This window comes from Phaenicophaeus curvirostris, chromosome Z (genome assembly GCF_032191515.1).
Source record: "Phaenicophaeus curvirostris isolate KB17595 chromosome Z, BPBGC_Pcur_1.0, whole genome shotgun sequence".
In the NCBI taxonomy this organism is placed as follows: Eukaryota; Metazoa; Chordata; class Aves; order Cuculiformes; family Cuculidae; genus Phaenicophaeus; species Phaenicophaeus curvirostris.
Window position 1 is genome coordinate 22,583,164 of NC_091431.1, and position 24,622 is coordinate 22,607,785.

Here is a 24,622-nt window from a genome sequence, read left to right on the forward strand (position 1 = left end):
GACAAGATTTATTTTCTTGTCAGGGAGAGGCAAAATCCAATGTTGTAGAGCATTAATTCTGGCCTTTTCCTTAGGCAACATTGAATTATTGTACTTTGATAATACTAAAATCAACATGTTAATCTTGAGACAAAAAACTCTGTCCTAGTATGTTAAAAGAAAAATATAACTCTGAGTACATACCTTTTTAACCTTCTATCATATACATTAAAGAAAATGTGCAACATACCTCGTCCATCGACAGTAATACCTATTCCACTGCTACACAGGCCATGGAATTCAGCTACTCAATCGAAGTAAGATATGTTGAGGAGAAAAAGAATGTGTTATTTCCAGTCTTTCACCTTCTTTAATCCTAATTCAAACCCACCCTGATATTTTTCCAAAATAATTTTTCAAGAGTGTAACTAATGAAAAACTAATGCTTACATGAAATACCAAAAATAAATATTTATATAGAGGGAGACATATAATACATAAAGCAGCAGTCCACCTTCACTTTCACATACATGCAAAACCAAAATCTCATAACAGGAATTAAACACTCAAGTGATTTTATTATAGTCTTGACAGTACTGTCTCCTTAAATTACTGCTTTCAACTATAATGCCAGATCTATTTCATTTCTTCTAAATACTTTTCAGCTACCTCAGAAAATGACACCAGAATGGAAATACTGTCCAAGATACATAATCTCAGGTCTACATTCACGAGATTTTTTTTTAATTAATCCCCCAGGTTTTGATTTTTACAAAATTAAATACAGATTTCTAATATTAACATGGGTTGCTCTTTTAAGCTGAACTGATTTGACTAGAAAATTTCCAGATTCATCACAGAACTCTGGTGATTCTTTTTAAAGTAGCCAATACTTAATTTGGGGACCCAGCTTCATCCATAGCATATGCCTGTCTTTTGTCCTGGATTTTGTCACCGTCTGACCAGCCCTGGAAACAGTCTGACCTCAAACATTACAATGCATAAACTCACACATACCCAACATACAAAATACTAGAGCTTTTCTTTCAAGGAGAAACTACTTCCAGAATCAGTGTACAATTCCATTAAGTACCTTACTAACTTCTCTTTAAGGTGTGAAATACACAAACAACCTGATCCGAACAAGACTTTTTTAAGTCTGTATGTTCACTGTAGTGTTCGAAGAAGCACAAAATTTTACCAGAGTTTTTAGCAGGGCAAGGGTAACATGGCTCTCCGAAACCATAGTCAGGATTGACACAGCAACATTCAGACTTTGTTACAGCACCAGGTAAAGGACGGACACACGCTCCTTTTCTGATGCCTCCATAGCACGTGCTACGCATATGAGTATCTAAAAAAAAGCAAGCAAAGAAATAGTTTATTTTCGTAGGCTGAGAGTAAATTGTGTGCATAATATCTCAACAAGAGCTAAAAAAACCCCAAAATTTTGTTCAACAATACAGTTACATTGGCCACATTGGCATTGCTCTGCTACAATAATCCTGATGGCATCGAAACCGGTTCTCAAAATGGTTAGCACGCAAAGCTCTCTCTGGAAGCACTTTAAAACCACCTAAAACAAAATATCACAGGCAAATTTAAAAGCATTCCATAGGACCCAGCAAAGATGACCCACACACCAGAGTAGCATTGTAAATCCATCAACACATCTTGATAAGAAACGCAAAACAGCTCATATCAGCATGTGGTGACCGATTTTCGCCTTTGAGAATTACTACAACCATAACCTGGACAGGCAGATCTCTTATTTACCCCCAAAATGGTTCCTGAAGTGGTATAACTCACCAGCAGCCCAGGGCAGGCAATACTCAAGGCTACCTATTTCCAGCAGAAGAAGCATAGCCTCCTACCATATTTACAAATTCTGAACAGAAATGCAGTTTCAGGAGATTGTTCAGACCAGCATTTATGTGACATGGCAGGCTTACTAGGTTTATATGCAACAACTGACACCAGTGCTTGATTAGGTATCAAAGAAATCCCAATACCTAGCTAGCAACAGTGATTTAGCAATTTTTACACACAGCCAGGTAGTGGGGAAAACAGCACAACTGCCTCGAGTATAAGAAATTTCTGGAAGTTTGTGATGGAAAATCCACTATGGAAATTGAAGTCCTAGCCCTGGAGAGCAGGCTGGAAATGATGGCCAGAACAAAGCATCACTTATTACACACAGAAAACAGATAATATACAGAAGGTGTCCAACCTCAAAAATCATGCCATAAAAGACAGCAGAAAAATTATACAGGAGAGCCATGCAGCTGTAGGACACCATATGCATACTGCCAATCTTGTCTCTCATTTAGTAATCTAAATCTATTTCACAGACTTGGCCAGTAAGATATAATTAGATGCATGTTCCAAATCAGGCTTTCAGTGCTCCCTTTGCAGGTCTAAGTGTCTGCTATAAGAACAAGTGTCTGCTATAAGAACATGACTGGTTTTTATGTGTTTTGGTTTGGGTTTTGTTGTTTTGGTTTTTTGGTCATTCCAGGGTTAGAAGCCCTTTGCATATTTGCTTCTAGAATAACATTGGAGATCTTCTAACAAACATGTGAGTGGACAGTTCACCTGTTGAGTGGTTGAGAACTGTAGGACACAGGTGGAGTAAAGAGTCTTTAGTAGTGACTCCTACACTGCTACAGATACTTTTTGGAGCTACAGAAATATCTGTTGTTGCCGCCATAAGTGTAACAGGGTAGAACATGGCTTTCATTTATGATCCTTGCCAATCTTCTAGCAAAGCTACCATACACTGTGGCCCGAATATGAGCCTGGTTTCACTCAGAATGAATAGGGTCTGAGGGAATCCAGATAGTAACCTAGTTAAAAGATGACCTTAAACAACACAGAAAAGTTGCACAAAATATTTTGCAGTGGATGTTGAATATTCTGTGCCAATCTGAATAAGAACTGTCAATTCTTCCTGTGATCTGCTTGCTGTTTGAGTGTTGTAAGCTGACTCCTATAAAACAAGATTGCCTTTATGTAAATGCTTTCTCTTGGAACAGATAGTTCTGGAGCACAGTTAAATGCAGCCCATATTTCAAGGCTTATTCCTTGTCAGAAGTCTAGGTGAAGCCAGTGCAATTTGCTTGCACTTGGAAGCAGGAAAAGATTATTAAGCTGGACAACAATCAAGAATTTTCGTACATTAAATGTCTGTTCAGGTACTCCACAAAATAATTAGATGCATCACATCCTTTCCTCCCACCTCTAAGAAATCTAGATTCCACTCTGCCATGCTCTGTCAGGAATAAAGAGGCTTTGATCAATGTCCCATCACAGAAGGGAAGGTTTCCCCCCTAGTTATGTGAATCGGAGAGAATGGAGAGGCAACTCAAGGGAAGGGAATGGCATTGAGGGAAACTGCAGGGGTAGAAAAGTCTGGAAAGTGTGAGAGAAAAAGTCTGTAGGAGGTCTTTAAAGATGTGAAATGTTGGAAGAAGCTGTAGGAAGCTACAAACATACTGAGCAATTGCTCTGCACAAGAAGAGAACAAGTGCTTCCCCATGTAAACCAATGTTTTTATAGAAGCAGCACAAAGAATTTGGAGAGGGTTGCCTAACTGGTTATTGGTAAACAGTCTCATCAACACATTCAGTGATTCGTAAAGCCTGTACAGGACAAAGAACCAAGCTGGCTCTCTCAGAAACAAAGCAGCAGTCATACAACAGGAAGCACGACCTGCTTGGGCTGCACTTCCTGTGCTGATGGCAAGGACGAGAAAGAGGCACTGCTTTCCCCATGGCTTGGTTGCTGCAGGCACCTCACTAGGCACTGGTTCCACATGTCACGGCAATTCTGAGTGTGCACCTCACCGAGGAACCTGCATTGCTCCCCTCGTCTAGTCTGATCAGCCTTTGGGTACTAATTTTGGAGCACTGAGGAAGTTATTTTATGCCCTGGATCAGAGACCAGCATTGGCACTGCTGTTAACCATGTATCTGTTTATGGGAAACTGCTGTTTTCCCAAGAATAGCATTTCTAAACTCTTAAATTTTGAGGTGGTGCAGCAGTTCAGTATCTGCAAATGCTACCACCACCACATTTCTGGTCAAGGTTGGGTGGACCCGTGGTTGATGTATTCTCAGTGGAAGTCCATGCAGCCATTCAGGTGCCTTAGAAGGTCAAATTTTGCAATGCTTATCACGAGCACTTTGAGATATGGTTCCACAAAATAATCAGGATAAAATAAAACTTAGCTATTTTGTCCTGGATAGCTCTAGCTTTGGATAGATATGTGAACTGCAGACTGAACTGTAGCTAAAAGTGGCTCAACAGAGAACAACCAGCACTACCTAATACTATAGCCAGACCTCCATACAAGTTCTGAGGTGATACACAAATGCACACACATAGCCAGCCAAGCTATCTCAGCACAGAGCTGCAGTTAGAAGTACAGCCAAACCTGAAATGCCTGCAAATACTAGTTTGGCTCTGAGCATTTATTTAACTGTTTCTTTTCCAAGTATTTGTTCTCTCTTCTTGTATTTTCTTTCCAAATGAGTAGAACATTCTGTGATTGACTCTGCCATACCTGTTAACGCCAAATAAAGAAGCAATTTATTCTATGAACAGTCCCACCTGAATCAATAGCACTATTCAGAAGTAAAATACAGCTCAAAGGAGGAGGGTGAAAATTGGACTGTAGGCTCTTTGATTTTATATTTTTGCTAACTGCCTAGCACATTTGTGGGAATACCATGAAAAGGAAGCCCCACATAACTTATTAACTTTCAGGCTACAAATACTCATCTCGCAACCAGAACATCTGAAAAGTATTACTTAGCTCATGTAATATATTGGATGGAATAGCCAGACAAAGAAATCCTGTAGGTAGCACAGTATGTATATGTGTAGCATACATAAATACACACAAATATACATACACACACATAAAGTTCTAAACAGCAGCTCAGAAATTCCATTCTAAAGGCCATATATGAGGATATTTTTGTTATGCAATATTTGATATTTCCTATGTTACTTTATGCATGGAATAATCACAACATCTTTCTAAAACGAATTTTTAAAAAAGAAGTCATGACTCTGTCTTATTTTTTTTGCCATATAAAGGACATTTTCTGTTTAAAATTTAAGCCTTAAAGCTACGGACATATGAAGCTGACCAATTTCAAGTAACAAATAGTGTTCAAAGCTTGTGAAGTCTTTAGCTGCTAGTACTGTGGTAGCATTAGGCAAATGAAAGTACAGAAAATCGAGCACTGTATTGATTCTTTGCAGCTGTTATCATTGACAGAGGTACAGATGAGGCCAACTTGTACATAAAAAAGGTATTTAACAGCTTGTACTCAAAACTGATTTTGCGGCTGTGCTACTGAACTGTGAAATTCCTAAATGAAAAGCAGTTTACCAAGTCTTTTATCATTGTTTTAACTTTTCATTGTTTTTCTTCAAACGTTTAATAAATCAGAAGAAAACAACTTGGCTGCTACATAGGAGAGACCAAACCCTGGTTTTGTTGGTTCAATCTTTAGTACGTTTATTACTAAAATAATCTTAGTTATTCAAAACAACCAATATTTTGGTTCCAACCGAGAGACTCAGAAAGTGTTTTGGCTTTTTATTATCCTATTTTTTGGGCCATTCTGAGTTTTTATTATGTGCTTTTTAAACTGAAGTAGTAACAGAAAGGGTCAGCTAATGCAGGCACTTGAGAGGAATGCTGGCACTGGATTTTATTTTAAAGAATTATGAACTTCTGCACAATTAAAAATTAATTGATAATAGCAACACAAGGATGTAGTATCTCACATCCCTTTGGTGTGAGACAACTGCCAAATGTTGGGAGGAAGTCTGTCTTTCCCTTATCCGGACACACGCAGATAAGGCATAGGCAGATGAGGCATATATGCGTCCGTCAGCAAGACCATTCACAGCATTGATTAGTATTACATATAACACTATTGCAGAGTTGAGCCAATGGTTTCCTCTCTGCCTTTACTGCTTCATGAACCTGTCAAACATCAGGGCATCACCACCTGGCCTGATCTAATACCCGCCCCAATGGCAGTCTGGTAATCAGCACCATCTAGCACACGAGGCCATGGACCAAAAGGGAAGCTAATGTGTTGTGATGATGCCAGAGACGTGCATTTCAATCAGAGAGGCCCCATTCCAGACACCTTTGCCTGCTAAAGCCTAATGCCATGCCTATCCAGTAACTAGGCCTTAGGTCACCAAAATGCTTCATGATAAATATATCCATAAGCTAGGAAAGAAAACTTAGGGGATACAGAACTGATGAACTGACATGCAGAAGAAGGGAAGGATGATATGTCCCATGGATTTAACTCATTTGGGGAATTTTGCAGTGTCTTAGTCCCTTGTGCACGTAGTCCCATCACTCTCATAAATTTTTGTAAAATGCATGTTCCTCTCTGTGCCATCAGCAGAAAACAGAGGACTGAATACCTCTTCCCCTCTACACCTTTTTTTTTTCTTCATAAGGTTGAAAATGCTCCATTTTCCTCCAGTGTGTTTCCCGAAGCTATACTAGAGCTCCTGGTAGAGTTGAGTGAAGAATCTCCTAACTGTCAGCAAGTGACATTTGTGGGGTAAGAGGCTACAGCTCAGAGTGTATGACAAAAGATCATTCATTGTCAGACTAGAAAAGGTATGTCTTAAAATCAAAAAGAGATGCTGTAAATAGTGTAAGTTCATTTTATAGGATTAACAGGTAAACAAGAGCTGGTGTCACTGATTCCCCAGAGGAATTTAAGCTTCTTGTCTTTTAATACTAAGTTTATGTGATAGCATAATGCAAGACCTCCTAATAATTCTTATTGTATTGTGAGTTCACAGAAATAACTCTATCAAGTTTTCAGTATTTCTCCTGCTAGACCTTTTTCTTTTTTTAGCACTATGGTACATGGAGAATAAAATGTCTTCAATTACAGAAAGAAGTGAAAAGGAGAGGGCAAAAATATCAGTATCGCAACCATGATATGTATCTCTTTTAGTGATGTGGAGTAGATGATGCACAACTGAATACAAATATGAATTTATATACATGTACATGCACAAACATCTGGATTTATCCAAGCACAGACCCTCTGTTTCTTGATGTAAACATTATCTAGAAGGATGTAATTTGATGTATTTCTTTAATTTGATAACCAGATAATCTCATTTGCTTTCCAATAAAAAAAATAAATCTCACTTACCTACACACACACGACCATCAACTCCAACAGCCAAGCCAGGTGGACACTCACACCTAAAGGATCCTTCAGTATTTGTGCAATGACCATTCATGCAAATTCCTGTTGTCTGGCATTCATCAATATCTATCAGGATGCAACACAATTTAACAATCTTCACTGCTTTCAAGCAAGACCACAATTGACATTTTTACAACATGACCAAATGACTTTAGGGTAGCAGATCAATCATCAACATATCCTTGAATCTGTTTCCAATAAAAATCCCATTCTGGAATTGCACTAAATAATCAAAATTTCAGCTGTACACTAAAAAAAAAAAAATCAATACCTGTTCACCTCAAAAAACTGAAGCTTTTGAGGCACTTCAGATTCTACACTAAGTGAAAGCCCCTTTGTCCATCCCATGATTCTATAACTTTGCTTTAAAATGTGGTTAGGACAGCACTAATTACAGAATATCAACACGATGATAAATTATGATGTCAAATAACTTTCCAGTGGTTAAGCTTCAAATCAGAAAATTAACAATTTAAAATATTTCACTTAGTAGAGATCACTCAAGCCCAAACCTACTTCTACTAGCAGCAACAGGTATCTTTCATCAGTTGACTTAAACTGAAGCTAAATGACACTCTATTCATAAAATACTTAGTGTAAATTATCGATGACCTCACTTTAAAAAGCAGTGTGGAAGATACAATGTCTTAAGTGTTATGCACTTGAAATTGCCAGAATAATGATGTGGAAGATATACTTCTGTGTGTTCACCAGTACAAAAACTTTTAAACCTTTTAAATTTCCCATATGGCTGCTCACTTTACCACTCCATGAAAGGCCTGCATATTTTGTTGCACTGACAGTGCTCCAAGACTTTTCAAAACCTCACTTATCATCTGTTGAAGTTTTCACAATACTATTAAATCACAGAATCACAGAATAACCAGGTTGGAAGAGACCCACCGGATCATCGAGTCCAATAATTCAGTTCTTTCTTTCTGTAAGTTCAAGACCTATTCCTATTCTAGGCAGCTGAAGAAATCTATTGCAATGAGAATCATATTAAATCCATGTAGCGAGATGGCCCTTCTTGCATGAATGAATGGACCGGAAAAGCTGTTTTCAGTCAACATTATCTTAATGTGATACTCCTCAGTTTTACCTACCAGTACAGTAACGCCCATTTGGAGCCAGAACAAATCCTGGTTTGCAGATGCATTTAAAACTCCCATCTTCATTTATGCACATCCCATTTAAGCACATGTTTGTGGTGGTACATTCATCCAGGTCTGCAAAATAGTGAGAAGAAAACTGCTTGTGGTTCCTCACCTTCCAGAAGGTAAAGCAACAAAATTAAATGATCAGGACAGATATGACATATTCCTTCACTTGAAGATTAAATTCTACTCATAACTCTGATGGAGTATCTGAAGAGTTTTCACTCTATACACAAAGTAGATTTTTTTTCCCATTACAACCAGTCACTTTGCTTGTTTCGGCAAACTATGTATGGAACAATAGAGTGTATCTTTCTTACATGAAAGAATAAAAAGCACCAATCACCTGAAAACATTAAGAGCTTTTTTTTACTTAGGCATAAATAAACATAGTATTTTTGACATACTATAGTCAAAATTAAATCCAGTTCTTTCTTCAGCAGTGCTGATATATGGAGCACTTGATACAAAGCTTTAGGGAAAGGTGTCATTCATAGTGTTGACTTACCTGGGACTCTTGAGCAGAGACATACCTTCAAAAACAAAAACTACCACAAATTTTCCTTTAAATTACACAGTTTCGTATAATAACTCTGAATGCAGGGGCTATAAGTTCACCTCAGGTCGCACCTTGTTTCAGAAAACGTAATCCTTAATGATCCTTACTTGTAGTATGAAATACAATTTATATAATCACCAAGTTAATGCCTGCCCCATTATTTAGAAGAGTTCTTACCCTCACAGTTTTTTTGATCTGTAGTCAGTTCAAACCCAACACTGCAAATACACTGGAAACTTCCATCAGTGTTTACACAACGGCCATTTTTACAAAGAACACCATTATGGATGCACTCATCTACATCTAACGGGGGAAAAAAAAAGGAAATAATCAGAGAATTACAGATACAATGATAAAAACGTACATAGTGGCTATTAATGATTTGAAAAATTCTAGCATGTTATTTAAATAATACTTCAAAATAAATCTCTGCATATGGTTAAGAATTTATTCTCATTGTATCAGAGATAGGAGAAATATCATTTTACAGACTTGCACAATAAATGCTACAATGATACATTTTATAATGTCCAGCAATTGCTTTATGAATATTTTTAAAAACCTGTTCACACTTTTGTCTGTGTATACACATAAATACATACTCATTGTTCTAATAGTCTACTTCTTGATTTTTTTTGTAGAACTCCCAGCTGGGTAATTCCCTGTCCAGTTGACGGATATTCCAAAATAATGGCTAAATGTTAAAAGACAACAACAGAACAAATGGAATAGGAGCCCAGAATGAGGGCTCCAATTCATGTAACAGCTGTTGGGATTTATTGAAATTGCGTAGCTATTTCTTGAACTCCAATGGGATCTGACCTAAGGGGTCACAACATCTACAGGGTCAGTAGATGTGATGCAAATTTTCTTACCAATGCAAGCTTGCTTGGTAGGAGTTCTCTGGAAACCTGCATGGCACTTGCAGTAATAGGAACCAGGTGTGTTGACACAGTCCCCGTTAGAGCACGGGTTTGATGTACATTCATCAACATCTATGGCAGCACAGAGGAGCATTAGTGACTTCACAACATATACAACATTTTTTTCCAGTATAGGAGTTTCTGAGTGAAAATGATGGTAATTAACAGTAAAATGCTGAATACTATAACTTCTTCTTTGTGCAAAATCATTACTGTCCTAACAACACAGAGCTGTTCTTAGTCCAAGTAGGCAGACAGTTTCAAGAAGGGAAATGCTACTACATCACTTATATGCATCTTAAAAGACAAAAGAAAGAATATGCATGGGAATTTTGAGACATTGGATGTGACAGCTGCCTAGTGAAAGTGACCATCATTTTATTCAATGTAGTTTCCTTTAACTGAAGAGCATTCATTCTTCTTTGCAATAAAACCAGTATAAATCAAAATTGGGGTTTTAAAATCAGAGGAAATCATGGCATTCAAAAAAACTCCCATTATACTACAGGTTTATCATAGAAATGTTAGGAGGAGTCGCACACCAGCAAGAGGGTTCTTAATGAGACCACAGTCTGTGCACCATGTTTTAATTTTTTATGTCCTATTACATCTTCACCTCCAATCTTCACATTCGAGTAATGCCAGACTTAATCCAGCCCTTCTCTATAATGTACTTGCTTTCCTTCCCAAAGGTTTCTGGTATTTGGCTACAAGCAAACACACTTCAACTACCTTAAATCTTAGGTAACTGATCAGAAATAACTCCCAATTGACATGGGGCTCTGAAAACTCTTTTTTCAAGAACCCTCCCCAGATTTGATCCCCAGTGGTCAGCAATGAGTCAGCTGCGTCTTTGGCCCAAGACAGCCAATACTAGCTCTAAAATAACCCTAATTGTTCCTCCCCGTTATCCTCTAAGCCCTCCCAGGACCCTTGCCCTTTGAGATCCAGGGAGTGGTGTAGTGCACCCCCCTGCTCTAGCAGGCAGGACTGCTGGCCCAGTGTCTCCTGCAGCTACCAGAAGGTGACCTGAGCATCGACACTATAGGACAGATATATTCATATGGTACAAACTTAATGGGTTCCTTGATGGGTTCCTTCACCAATCACCTTTGCTAATTTGACTCTTTTTCCCTCCATCTATGTTCTCCATTTCACTTCTAGGACAGTAATTACTCATCTCTTCATTTAGGTAGGCTTTAACACCACAAACCTGATTTGGGAGGAGGAGGATTGGTATCTGGCTGTAAGATGTCACAGGAAAATGAGGCTATGTAAAGCCACTAGTGATCACTTCTTAGTGATGATGATTTTTCTGTGCATTTTGCAGTGTCTGCTACTGGAAATATCAGCAAAACCCAAAAGTAATTTTGCTGATCATTTGTATTCACTCTTTATCAAGTCTAGTTGTAAAGTTGAGTTCACTGCATCTTGGAAATAATGGGATCAATGAGAAATTAAACTTACAAAAATGTCCATGTATTAAAAAAAATTGTCCTTCTAGAAACTGTTGTTTCAAGAACTTGATTCTAAAAAATGTCAAAATGTTAGTTTTGTCCTAATTTAATCATAAACAAGACCACACATTTCACAGGATTTACTGTGTTAATGCATACACAGTTAAAACCAATGGAATCAATATACATATCAAAGAGATCTAGGTTTACCCAAATCACTGATTGATTGAATGAGCTGTTTTACAGCCCTCTTGGTTCCTAGATACAATCAGACTGTTCTGGGCAAACGGTTAAATGAATAAAGGCAAAACAAATGGAAGAATCAAATAACTTCTCTCGCCCACATTTAGCTCATTCGTATTTGCATATCAGCTGATAGCATCACTCCAGTAAAACCAAAAGAATGGAGCAAGATAAGGAAAAGAGAAATTCAGAATGTTAACTACAATGAGGAAAACAGTAACGCTACCTTTACAGACTTCTATGAAACTTCTATGTAGCTACAGCAGTTTCCTGCTGTCACACTTCTGTACTGTGCCAAACTGTTGGGATGCTCTTTCTCAGGAGTGCTAGATTGGCTATAGGCATGTTAAGCTGATCTGGGGAAGCGGGGGTCAGGCAAGAAGGACTGCACATGATCCCTTCAGGAGAAAGTCCTCAGCTACTAGCAAAGCATCAAAATCAAAACCACATTTTCATGTGAAGGTTTTGTCAAATGTCTTAATTCAAATTAACATATGTTTATCTTGCTTTAACATAGGAGAGGACTAAGGGAACTTATAAATACTAGATATGGCACTCATCTATTTTGTTTAGTTTTTCCTACAGAGAATGACATTTATGACTTTCATTATTATAGGCTTCAACTTGCATCATCTCTTAAAGAAAACATGCTCATGCTGGAAATGGATATTACTGTAAATTAATTTTTAAATTATACAGCAGGAATGCAGTGTTCCTCTATGAAATAGCTCACTTAAGCTTGGAAAATCCATCCAAAGCCATGTGCATCAGATGATTACCACATAAAATATGCATCTTAAAATGCTCTTATTTTTATAAGCTCTTGATAAAAGAGGAAAATGGCAAATGTATGCTCATACAAAGGAGTTGTTGGCTTTGAGTTTACATTGCAAGCATGCATATTCCAGCAGTATAAACAGGAAACATCTGAGACAGAGCTATTTAACCCACTTATTCTCCCAGCAAACCCCTCATCACTGTCAAAAGAACTAAAATCCAACACAGCGCAGCTACAGTCTTGCTGACACTTTCAAAGTCTCTACAGTTTGTCCAGTGTTTTTACAAACAAAATGAGTAAAGGAAAGGTAATAATATTACAGCTGTCTATCAGATTGGAGAAAGTGACTGATCATTCAGCATCAAATCACTTATGCTCTTTGATATCTTCATCAATGACATTGACAGCAAGACTGAGTGCACGCTCAGAGAGTTTGCAGGTGACACCAAGCTGAGTGGTGCAGTTGCCACACTGGAAGGTTGGGATGTCATCCAGAGGGACCTGGACAGGCTGGAGAAGTGGGCCTGTGCTAACCTCATGAGGTTCAACAAGGCCAAGAGCAAGGTCCTACACTTGGGTCAGGGCAATCCCCTATTTCAGTACATGATGGGGGATGACATTCCAGTCAACATGGGTTCACAAAAGGCAGGTCTTGCCAGACTAACCTGATCGCCTTCTATGACAAAGTGACTCGGCTGCTGGATGAGGGAAAGGCTGTGGATGTGGTCTTCCTGGACTTCAGTAAAGCCTTTGGCACAGTTTCTCACAGCATTCTGCTTGAGAAACTGTCAGCCTCTGGCCTGGACAGGCGCACACACTCCTGGGTGGAAAACTGGTTGGATGGCCGGGCCCAGAGAGTGGTGGGAAATGGTGTGAAATCCAGCTGGAGGCCACTGACAAGTGGGGTTCCCCAGGGCTCAGTGCTGGGTCCAGCCCTCTTAAATGTCTTCATCAATGACCTGCATGAAGGCATCGAGTGCACCCTTAGCAAGTTTGCAGACAACACTAAGCTGGGTGGAAGTGTCGATCTGCTGGAGGGTAGAGAAGCTCTGCAAAGGGATCTGAACAGGCTGGACCTCTGGGCTGAGTCCAATGGCATGAGGTTTAACAACACCAAATGCCGCGTCCTGCACTTGGGGTGCAACAACCCTATGCAGTGCTACAGACTAGGAGAAATCTGTCTAGAAAGCTGCCTGGAGGAGAGGGACCTGGGGGTGTTGGTTGACAGCCGACTGAATATGAGCCAGCAGTGTGCCCAGGTGGCCAAGAAGGCCAATGGCATCTTGGCTTGGATCAGAAACGGCGTGACCAGCAGGTTCAGGGAGGTTATCCTCCCTCTGTACTCGGCACTGGTGAGACCGCTCCTTGAATACTGTGTTCAGTTCTGGGCCTCTCACCACAAGAAGGATGTTGAGGCTCTGGAGCGAGTCCAGAGAAGAGCAACAAAGCTGGTGAATGGGCTGGAGAACAGGCCTTATGAGGAGTGACTGAGAGAGCTGGGGTTGTTTAGCCTGGAGAAGAGGAGGCTGAGGGGTGACCTCATTGCTTTCTACAAGTACCTGAAAGGAGGTTGTAGAGAGGAGGGTGCTGGCCTCTTCTCCCAAGTGACAGGGGACAGGACAAGAGGGAATGGCCTCAAGCTCCGCCAGGGGAGGTTTAGGCTGGACGTTAGGAAAAAATTCTTTACAGAAAGGGTCATTGGGCACTGGAACAGGCTGCCCAGGGAGGTGGTTGATTCACCTTCCCTGGAGGTGTTTAAGGCATGGGTGGACGAGGTGCTGAGGGATATGGTTTAGTGTTTGATAGGAATGGTTGGACTCGATGATCCGGTGGGTCTCTTCCAACCTGGTTATTCTGTGATTCTGTGATATGACATGATTGAGAGCAGCCCTGCAGAGAAGAACTTGGGAGTACTGGTCGATTAGAAGCTTAACAAGAGCCAGCAATGTGCGCCTGCAGCCCAGAAAGCCAAACATATCCTGGGCTGCATCAAAAGAAGCATGGCCAGCAGGTCGAGGGAGGTGATTCTGCCCCTCTATTCCTCTGTTGTGAGACCTCATCTGGAGTACTGTGTCCAGTTCTGGAATCCTCAGCATACGAAGCATATGGAACTGTTGAAATGGGTGCAGAGGGGGGCTACAAGGATGATCAGAGGGCTAGAGCACCTTCCCAATGAAGACAGGCTGAGAGAATTGGGCTTGTTCAGCCTGGAGAAGAGAAGGCTCTGAGATCTTATAGCGACCTCACAGTACCTGCAAGGCTGGAGAGGGACTATTCATAAAGACTTGTGGTGATAGGACAAGGGGAAACAGGTATAAACTGGAGAGGGGCAGATTTAGGTTTGATATAAGAAAGAATTTCTTCACTACGAGAGTGGTAAGGCGCTGGCACAGGTTGCCCCAGGAAGCTGTAGCTGCCCCATCCCTGTAGGTGTTCAAGGCCAGGTTGGATTGGGCCTTGGGCAGCCTGATCTAGTGGGATGTCCCTGCCCATGGGAGGGCGGCTGGAACTAGATGATCTTTAAGGTCCCTTCCAACCCTGACTATTCTATAATTTTATGATTCTATGACCCAGCCACAAAGAGCAGAGTAACAGAAGCTTCAGTCGGAATGTAATAACTTTGTTTTTTGACTTGGCAGGACAATTCTGAAATAGGACATTTCCTGAATTCTATACAAAAATATCTAACGATTTCTTCTTCATTTATTGCTTGGGCAGTAGACAACCAGAAAGACAGAGCAGTATGGAAACAATGTTCATTTTCACACCATTAACCTTACCCTACCCAGTGAAATGTAACTGTTCCCAGCATCCTAAGACTGTTCTCTCAGTAATGAGAAAGCATCCAAGTTAGATTGAAGCAAGCCTTGAATTTCATTGAATATGTATCAGTATACACAGGAATTCCATGCAGTTAAGTTCCTGCCCACATTTCCAAGACATCTTTTGCTGTGATTTAGATCAACTACCATTCACAAATCACAGATTCAGTATGGCTTTTAAGATACCCTGGCTCCTTCTTTATAATATAATTGGAAGATAACAGCAGAACAAAGCTGTGTTATCTAAGATAAATATTGACAAAATACATCCCCTTAATTTTTAAGAGGTTTAAATTATATCCACATAGCTTTAGGTGCTGCAGCCTCAGTATAAAGAGGCACAATGACAGAGCAAATGAAGCATTTCACAGTAGGCTCAATGACACAGTTTTAATCCTGTGATGGATGAAACCCAAAAGCCACGCTCAGATGAAATCAGTATGTTAATACCTAGTCATCTAGGCTGAGAAGCCACAAAGGAACCAAAGGCACCATTTCTTTTGTGCCAATGACTACTGAAAACCAGTGTTCACTAAAAGCAGAAGTCTAAAAGGTCATCCAGGCTAGGTGAGGCCTTTGGTATAACCACCCACCAAAAATTTTGTGGTATCATTAATTCCTAGTATTTGAGCTGTGGTTACCTTTTATTTAGAAGTTAGACTTACCACATACATAAAGATTTGCTTCGGTTTGACTTTATTTCTTGCACTTCATTTTTTCCTAGACTCTTAACTTACATAAGCTGCATTATCAATATACACATTTGATTAATAATCAAATACTTATAATAGTATTAAACAAAACTAATTTTTATCTCATTTTTGCCATTATTTTCCATGCAGCACAAATATAAAAAAGGGCTTTTTGAGTTTAACAGCATTCAAATCTCATACACCACAGTGAGTTGCTAAATACTCACATGCCATCTTTATACTACTCGTTGATATGAAGAACAAAGTAGCTCAGTCAAATTTGTCTTATCTAATAGGAAATGACCTTAGGGACAGGTGACACTGTGCCTTTCCACAGCATATAGGCTGACTTTTTACAACTACGTGCTCTTTCTGTATATTTCTTCATGCAGAACCATTCTTTATAAGCATGAATAAGCATTTACCATAACCGTGCTCTATTACAATGCTGTTTATCACTGATTTTTAATGATTCAAACACAGGATGGTAGCCTCAAAAAATGCAGTTTGGAAAGGCCTTTCATTTATTTCACTTACTAGCTTTGTAAAAAAAGCATATTCGTACTTGCAGCATTACGCATCTTTGTTTCTGCATTTGAAATTAGAAAGCAAAAATAATAAAAATGTAACAAATATATATTGTGTTATCAAATAGATAACAAACATCTGCGTGCTTCAGATGATACTTTCAACTTGCCCCTTTAGCAACAAAAAATAGGAATACAAGCTGTGAACTAGATTTCATTGAGAAACATTAGTTCAATATGCCAGCTTTCAGATGATGATCAGCACATTTCAAGACAGTTTCTCAAGACTCAGGCTCCACCACAGTTCATAATATCACTGATTCCAGCAATGTAAAATCTAGTACACTGTAAAGAAAGAATAGCTGTGCAAGACAGATTTACAGTAAAATCCCCACTCCCCACTTACAATGCACTTAAAGCTCCCAAGGCCCAAGAATGCAGCAAGAAACTAAATCCCTTGAATTTCCCAGCCAGAGATCAGAGGTATAGAGAACGCTCACCTAAATAAAAAAGTTGAAAACATTGGGCTTGCTACATCACAGAGGTCAACTTGGAAGAACTGTAACTGTCTTCAAGAACATAAAAGTGCAAAGGGAAAGGTACTGAGTTGCTTTCCTGATATAAGACAAGAGACAACAAACTGAAATTTTTAGTGTTTATATTAGATTAGACATTATAAAAGCCGTCTGCAAGTTTCACAGTTGGAGGACTGCAACTGCCTGGGGAAGTGCTGGGACCTCCATCAACTGACAGTTCTTAAGAAGAAAGTGTATGAACAGTTAACAGGAATGGTGTGGCTACGACTAATCTCTCTGGTGCAAGAGAATGGCTTAGCTAAGGGCACTCACCAACTTTTAGGTGCAGTATATCAAGTTGACTTGAGAAAAGGAAACAGACAGGTTAAGCATGGTAAGAAACAGGGATATCAAAGGAAAAGTACTATATAACAGCTGCCACATTTCACTTTCCCAGAAAGCAGGATTCCAAGGGGCCTGGTATTCAATTTGCAATTCAGTGGGAGATGGAAGAATTTGCATCTCAAAAGCTTCAGTGTTTCCACCTCTGGTCCTGGTTGACACCCACTCTGCTGCATGTATGACAAAATCTGCCTGGACTGTTCTGACTTGCATATCATAAACTGTGTAGTCTTGGATTAGAAGTGTTTATAATGGTTCATGTAGCCACAATTTTCCGTCTCCCTTTGTTTCTATATTTTCCTCTAATCCATAGACATGCCAGAAATTGATTCTGAAAGCACAGTTTCAGTAAGAAAAGTCTATCGCTAACAACCTCTTTTATAATATTTTCCATTCACAGATCTCAAATCTTTTTAAAAATAATAAGTAGGCAGGTGTTCAATCAGAAATACAAGCTCATCTTTCTATTTAGGATACTATATGTTAGGATACTATAGTAAGGTATACCCTGCATGCCGGGTTCTTCTCCACATTACTTTACACCAACACCCAGATCTTGTATTTTCCCTGAAACACCTGATGATCCTTGAAGAGTTAAATCCACAGTAACTGAAGTCCAGAATCCCAAATTCAGCTCTTACTATGTAAAGTTAGCATTCCACATTTTCATATGAAATGCAAATATAATCAAAATCTAATCACCACATTTTAAAAATAATTTTATACTTTTCAAACTGATGTTCATCCTTATGAGTGAGTAAAACACAAATTCTACCCTTTGTTATTTTGAATGTGACTCAACACTAGCTCGTGTAGCAAAAATAGAGCTATTGGACGGTACCAACAGAGAACATGAAACAGACCTTACTTTACTGAATGTGAAAATAAAACTGCAGAATACCCATCAAGTACAGGACTACTCAAAACTAATACTTGGAATCAGAGACTTCTTTTTTTCAGGAAACAGATAACTCTCATGAAGATTTTAAATTATTCTAGAGTAATCAATATCACGGTCTTTGAACTCTCTTTCACAAGAGTAGTAATATTAAAATAAATATGTATGTGGGGGGAGAAATACGCCTTTTTTAAAAAAAATCAGATTTAAAGCAAAAAAATATTAGCACTTTAGAAATGAATAATAGATTTCATAAATGTGGACTTACCAATACAATCCCCATTTGCATCCTGCTTATATCCCATATTGCACTCACATTGGTAACTAGAAAGGGCTGGTATACAACGTCCATTTAAACAAAGGTTGGGTTGTTGCTTACAGGCATCTATTGTCTGATTGAGTACTGCTAATTAAAAAAAAACAAACCATAACAAGACAAATATTCATGTTTTCAAATAGAAGCAAATATAAATATTATACTTGGCTTCAGAATTTACATTTTCAGGTGCATAAGTATATCCATCAAATCAAGTTGCTTTTTTAAAACACTATCTGTTGACATGACAGTAAACTAACAAAACCAAGTAGCTCTCAGAAAAAAACATGTTAGACCAACAATCTTAATTATGGTTTACTATTTATACTTATAGCCTGATGAAATTGTTACTGGCCTCAAGAAAAAAACACGATTCCGGTGAAAGTTGAAGCAGTCTGTTCCTACGTGTTTCCTGGTTTTGGTGTACCTGTCTTAATACTACTCCTTGCATTTTATTAACTTTACATTTCTGATCCTAGACAGGTGCTTAGATACGTTATAAGCAAGTTCACATAAATGAGAATTCCCTCTGCACATTATTCATCTTTGCTTCTGGTGGAGGCAGTCTCCCTTTAGAAGAACAGTTTATTTTACACCCTAGTGGTTCTTTGAAAATGCTTAGAAATTTGGAGTTTTATTAGCGCTGACCAAGACACATCATCAGAGGGAGCACAGGCTCAAGAACTCTATAGCTAAAGTGGAAAAAAATCTCTTGCATATGAGCTTTTGTTAAAAATGGGCTCCTGAACTTCTTAATAAATCAAATGAAGTCTCTGAGATAAGCTTGGCAAAAAATGGCATTTTCATGTGTTAAAATTACCATATAATTTCCAGACTAAGAATAAAAATAAAATTAATTAAAACAGAGAAACAAGTCACAAAAATGCAAGTACTTACTTAGCCCTGTAATTCGTGAGCTATTTTCAGTGCGACTTTGACCAACTGTTCCGACCCCTGTTCCACCTACACCTGGGGAGAAATCATTGTTTCCAGGGATGGGAATGAGTCCTACTCCTCCTGGGCCATAGCTATTGCCATTGCCACCAGGAAGGAATACATTTCTTCCTGCCCCACCATCTCTGGAACCACCTCCAGCAGGAATGCCATCTGCACAAAGTCTGCGATGTTCATCTATTAAACAGGAATGCAGAGAACACATAAAGTAAATCAAGCCTTCAGAGGCAGCTTATAAGAAAGATACAGATCTTTGTATGCTACAAAAACCAGAACAGAACTCTTAATCTCTTTGATGTTATGTGTTCCCTCTCCCACTTCTAATCTCAGGCAGATCCCATGATTGTGACAGGTATTATTTAAGGAAGGACACTAAAAATAATAAAAGGAAATACTGTAATTTACAACTATTTATTGAAAACTTTGTTGATGTGCTGCCAACAGAACTGTAACTCTCTGGTCACTCAGGAGATGTTGGTATAGATAAACTGAAAATACATTTCACTAGGGATGTAGACTATTGTTCTGTGATATACTGATGCATTTCTAGTTCAAAGTAGCCCAAAATTTAATGGAACAAGAGAGCAGCTGTTCCTTTAAATCAAAATGAAATATGGACGCTCCGAGTAATTTCCATTTTGAGCTTGGCCACAAAATCTCTCCCGTTTCCCAAGAACTATTTCCAAAGTCAACAAAAGGATGTTAAAGAAAATAGTCCCAAACAATCATGGAACAGAAAAAAAACAGTTCGTAGATGCTAGTATCAGTATTAAGAACACAAGAATGAATAATAATGTAATTTCTGACCTTCTTGTCCACATAACCTACATTTTAAAGCAGTTTAAAAATTTTCAGTGACCTCCATCCCAACTAGAATGGACAGCAAGAAGAAGAAAACCAACCAACCAGCCAACAAACTACTCACCAGATCCTTTGACAGGACACATCTCTGGAACAGACCCAATGGTCCAGCACCGGCCAGACTCACAGCAGCACTGCCTTTTGGTGAACTTGCCGGGAAGCTCTGGTGCACAGCGGCCATTCACTGTGTTCGAGAAACATGTACCGGCCCTTCGATCTGGAAGTTAAGTTAAAAAGAAAGCCAGAAATAGTAATGTGAACTCTCAAAATTACTATTCCTTATTCAATTCATGTAAGGATCAAAATGTTGAAGCTGTACCAAAAAAACCCAACAACTCATAATAAAAAAAACCAAAAAAACAAGTCCTAAAATACCCTTGCATTGATCAGCACCAACACATTACACTTTTGATTTACTGCAGGATCACACATAGATGATACAAAACATATAAAGCAAAACAAATAGAAACTAAACACAAATACCTTTCATGTAACAGCTGTAACATCAAGAAATTAATATAATATTTTTTTCTTTCCAGCACACACCTTAGGTCTTTGTTGTCATACTCTTGAATGCTGACTTGGAGAAAATCCCAATGAATTTGGAAAGACATGGTATTAATTACAATACCTGAACACATCCTGTTCTTTTGGTTAAAAGCAAATATTTATCTTAAACCGGGAAGAATAAAATTATTTGTAATAATAAGTATTACGTTCTTCACTACTCTCCTGAGTAAAGGACAAATTATACTTCTACAGTATAAAAAGTATATTCCAACATCATAAACATTTGGGAGCACAAGAATTTTCTGACGCACATTCATTTAAGGGGAGAAGACTCAGTGGCATAAGGGCCTACCTTAGTGGATTGCGATTTGAATGCAGTTGGTAATGGGAGCTGACTTTAGAAATCATATTGTAAAACATTGCAAAACCCATAACAATTTTTGATCATAGTGGAAATCACAGCTTCTCAGTATTCCTGGGGCTAGCCACAGTGTATTTGGTCTCTAAAGGTTAAATTAACCTATGTGACACAGAACTCGAAATACCAAGTAACACTGTTTGCTCCTCTAGAACCAAAGTAATCTTAGCTTTTGATTTCATCAGGTGCAAGTTAAAGAAACAAACATAATTAACATTTCCTACATGTGCCTAGACAACAGAGAGATGATGTTTATTTCCTAAGAAGACCCACACCTCAGGTGGGAGTTGTCAAGTCACAGCATTTGACACAGAGGGATGTACACACATTATCAGAGGAGGATGCTGTGAAACTTAAGAAGAATCAGAGATACCAGTTAGTTAGAATATAGCGAGATGCTGGAGCAGAGGGGAGCACTAGATGTCTGGGACAGAAGTTCTGCTGCTGCTGTCTATAAAGTGCCCTAATAACCTTAGGAGCTTTAAAAGCCTACAATGTGGCTTACTTACCAATACAGCGGGAGCGATCGGCAGATGTGACATAACCCTGCGGACAGATGCAGAAATAACTTCCCACAGTGTCAGAGCATTCACCGCCTTCACAGATTCCTGGGATGATACTGCATTCATCAATATCTATCCAAAAAGGAAAGGATATAGAATAATTAGTAGAGCACCTAAACATATTATATTAAAAAGAGGGAAAGAAAGCTTTTCTGAAATGAAGCTGTTATTCAACTCAGACTGAATAACATGTGAATGGTGTTTGCATACTGGAAATAATTTTGTTTCCCATCTAATAGAGGCTTTCCTTATACATTCAAGGAGTGCACCACTTGCTGTCACAGATTATGGAGAGCAATCTAGGATTTCCTCTAAATGGCATGTACAGAATGCCATCTCCAAGACACACACAGCAGCTACAATGCAATACCAAAATACCCATCCTGCTTTTGAGTTGAAGGAAGGAGGATGGTACAGCAGCCAAGCATGACAGCTCTGGCCTTCTGTAACCACAGGAATATTGTTTATCAGATCTAACTGCTTTCTAGCCTTTTAATACTCCAACTGTAATCAAGAATTTTACCCAAGATTTTCAAATGTGACCAAACATTGAATTTTTTTTCAAATATTTTTAATCCATTCAAATGTTTCTGCTAAATAAAAGCTGTGGGCTCATCTGAACACTGAAACACTTTTTTACATAGACACGTGTAAGTGAGATGTTTTCAAGCTGATGAATGAGATGCTGTATGTAACCAGGGGCATGGGACCAGGACTGATAACAATGTAGGCTGTCCCAGCACAAAGTGGAAGCATAATGGTAGGCTGAGGCAATGAGATGCAGTAGGAGGAAATAGTCTGAGTGTACTGCTAGAGATGTGAAGCACAGCAAAGCAAACTGGAATGTAAGAAATACAGGAAGAACAGCATGAGAGTAAAGACTATATAAATGGCCATGACCATTTAGACAGACAAGCCATTTTAAGCAAACACTTCATTCTGTAACTGATAACGTTTAGACTCATGAATATTTTTGCTTTTAAGTGATTTCTGTACGTTTTTCAAGTGGCATTCAGTGAATGTGAACTGTGGCCCAGATTTAACTTGAGAGGCATTATGAGAAAACAGCTTGAAATGCATCATGTTTTCCAGCTGTAATGATATAGAATCATAGAATCACCATGTTGGAAGAGACCCACCGGATCATCGAGTCCAACCATTCCTATCAAACACTAAACCATGCTTCTCAGCACCTCGTCCACCCATACTTCATACCACAGGTTTTGCACAGCTTGATATGAAAAGTAGTCATAGGTACAAGACTTTGGCTTAACTTATTTGTAAAAATCTGGATGCAGTATTAATATAAATTAGCTTTCATACCATGTAAGAAAAATCAGACTGCTGGACCCAGACTGTCTTGTGTTAAACAATTTAGGAGAAGAGGCAGAATGTATGACAGAAATAATCTTGTGATGACACTGTGAAGGTTTTCACATTCCTCAAAAGAAAGCTTGGGAACCCAGAGACTGTTCTTTGCACTTTTACACAGACGTATTATGTCCTTGGATTTGTCACTATAGAAATTCTCTTGAGATTAATTCTCTTGAAAGAATTAAACTTCAACAGGTGTTATTTATTTGGAGGGTTTTCTGTGATGAATACTTCGCTCCTTCCCTTGCTATATTCTCCACACTGAAAATTCAAAGAAAAGGAATAGTGCCAAAAAGATCTGCTATGCACAGGAACTATATTAAAAGGGTAACTCCCTACTGTGGGAAGGTCCACACATACTAAGTCTCTTTAGAGATTAATCTACAGAAGACCTTCAGATATTGAAAGGCAAATTAAGTTTTGCCACAAGGTCACCAAGAATGTGAAGAGCTCCTTGCAAAGTAAAGGTATGAAGAAAACAATTCCTCTTCTACTAACACATCATTTTCACTGTGTTTGTAGAAAAGATAATTTATCTCACAGGTAACACATCTTCAAACTTAGTAACCAGTCCATGCATTTAAGCATTCTCTGGTCTTTCTTGTTTGTTTTACATTATGAAGCAGAATCAGAAAAAGTGAAAATACTGCCTTTTTAATAAGGTTATTTATACATTTCAGAGGATGCAAAAAGTTTAAGTTTACATTAAAATAGTTACAAAATGATGACAACTGTTCTCCACATTTTAAGACATCTTCTCAAAACGTACAAAAGAAAGTGTAATTTTAGCTAAATCAAAACACTTCTAAGATATAATGCTTTAACTTAAGACTTCACAGTTACCCACTGCAGAGATTCCAGAGTTCCAAATGATGGTATAAATCAAACCCAAATAATTTCCCAGGAGATATCTGAAATATTGCATCCATTTACTCTATTAAAGACAATATATAGAAAGTGGTAAACTGCTTACCATCTGATTTAATCCAGTGAAAGGAAACCATGTGTGTAAATCAAAACAGAACTGGAGTGACCTCCATGCCCTGTTGAGATCTTCTACGAAGTACAGCTCTTTCACAACCCATACATCTTTTAAACGTTAATACTGTCTTCTGTAAACATAGCATCTGAAAGTACTTCGTCAGAAATACAGGCAAGGAAACTTGTTGAAATGAGGCCTCTGCAGGAACAGCTTTATATTTCTGACAAGTGGTACATTCCTGATGGCAGAATCACTGGACGGCTCATGCAAGGCGACCCCCATTTTTTACCCTCCCTTGAAGCACTCTTTAGATCTTAAGGAAATACCACACTTCCCTTTCCCGTCACTAATGTAGTAGTTCCAAGATTAATTCTAGAGTTCAGAGGCACACAAACTTTGATAAAGATATCACCTTTAGGGT

General features: G+C 38.6%; 1 protein-coding gene across 1 annotated transcript in view; it reads right to left on the reverse strand.

The window, feature by feature from the left end:
- The window catches only part of FBN2 (fibrillin 2), a 145,289-nt gene that overhangs the window by 83,861 nt on the left and 36,806 nt on the right, over nt 1–24,622 (reverse strand). Inside the window, exons 8-17 of the mRNA XM_069881153.1 lie at nt 21,792–21,917; nt 20,419–20,571; nt 19,437–19,670; nt 18,492–18,629; nt 9,842–9,961; nt 9,144–9,269; nt 8,357–8,479; nt 7,194–7,316; nt 1,181–1,333; nt 230–283 (exon numbers count right to left, since the gene is read on the reverse strand). Of these exons, the coding sequence (XP_069737254.1) occupies nt 230–283; nt 1,181–1,333; nt 7,194–7,316; nt 8,357–8,479; nt 9,144–9,269; nt 9,842–9,961; nt 18,492–18,629; nt 19,437–19,670; nt 20,419–20,571; nt 21,792–21,917 (1,350 nt within the window). The remainder of the gene's footprint in view (nt 1–229; nt 284–1,180; nt 1,334–7,193; nt 7,317–8,356; nt 8,480–9,143; nt 9,270–9,841; nt 9,962–18,491; nt 18,630–19,436; nt 19,671–20,418; nt 20,572–21,791; nt 21,918–24,622) is intronic.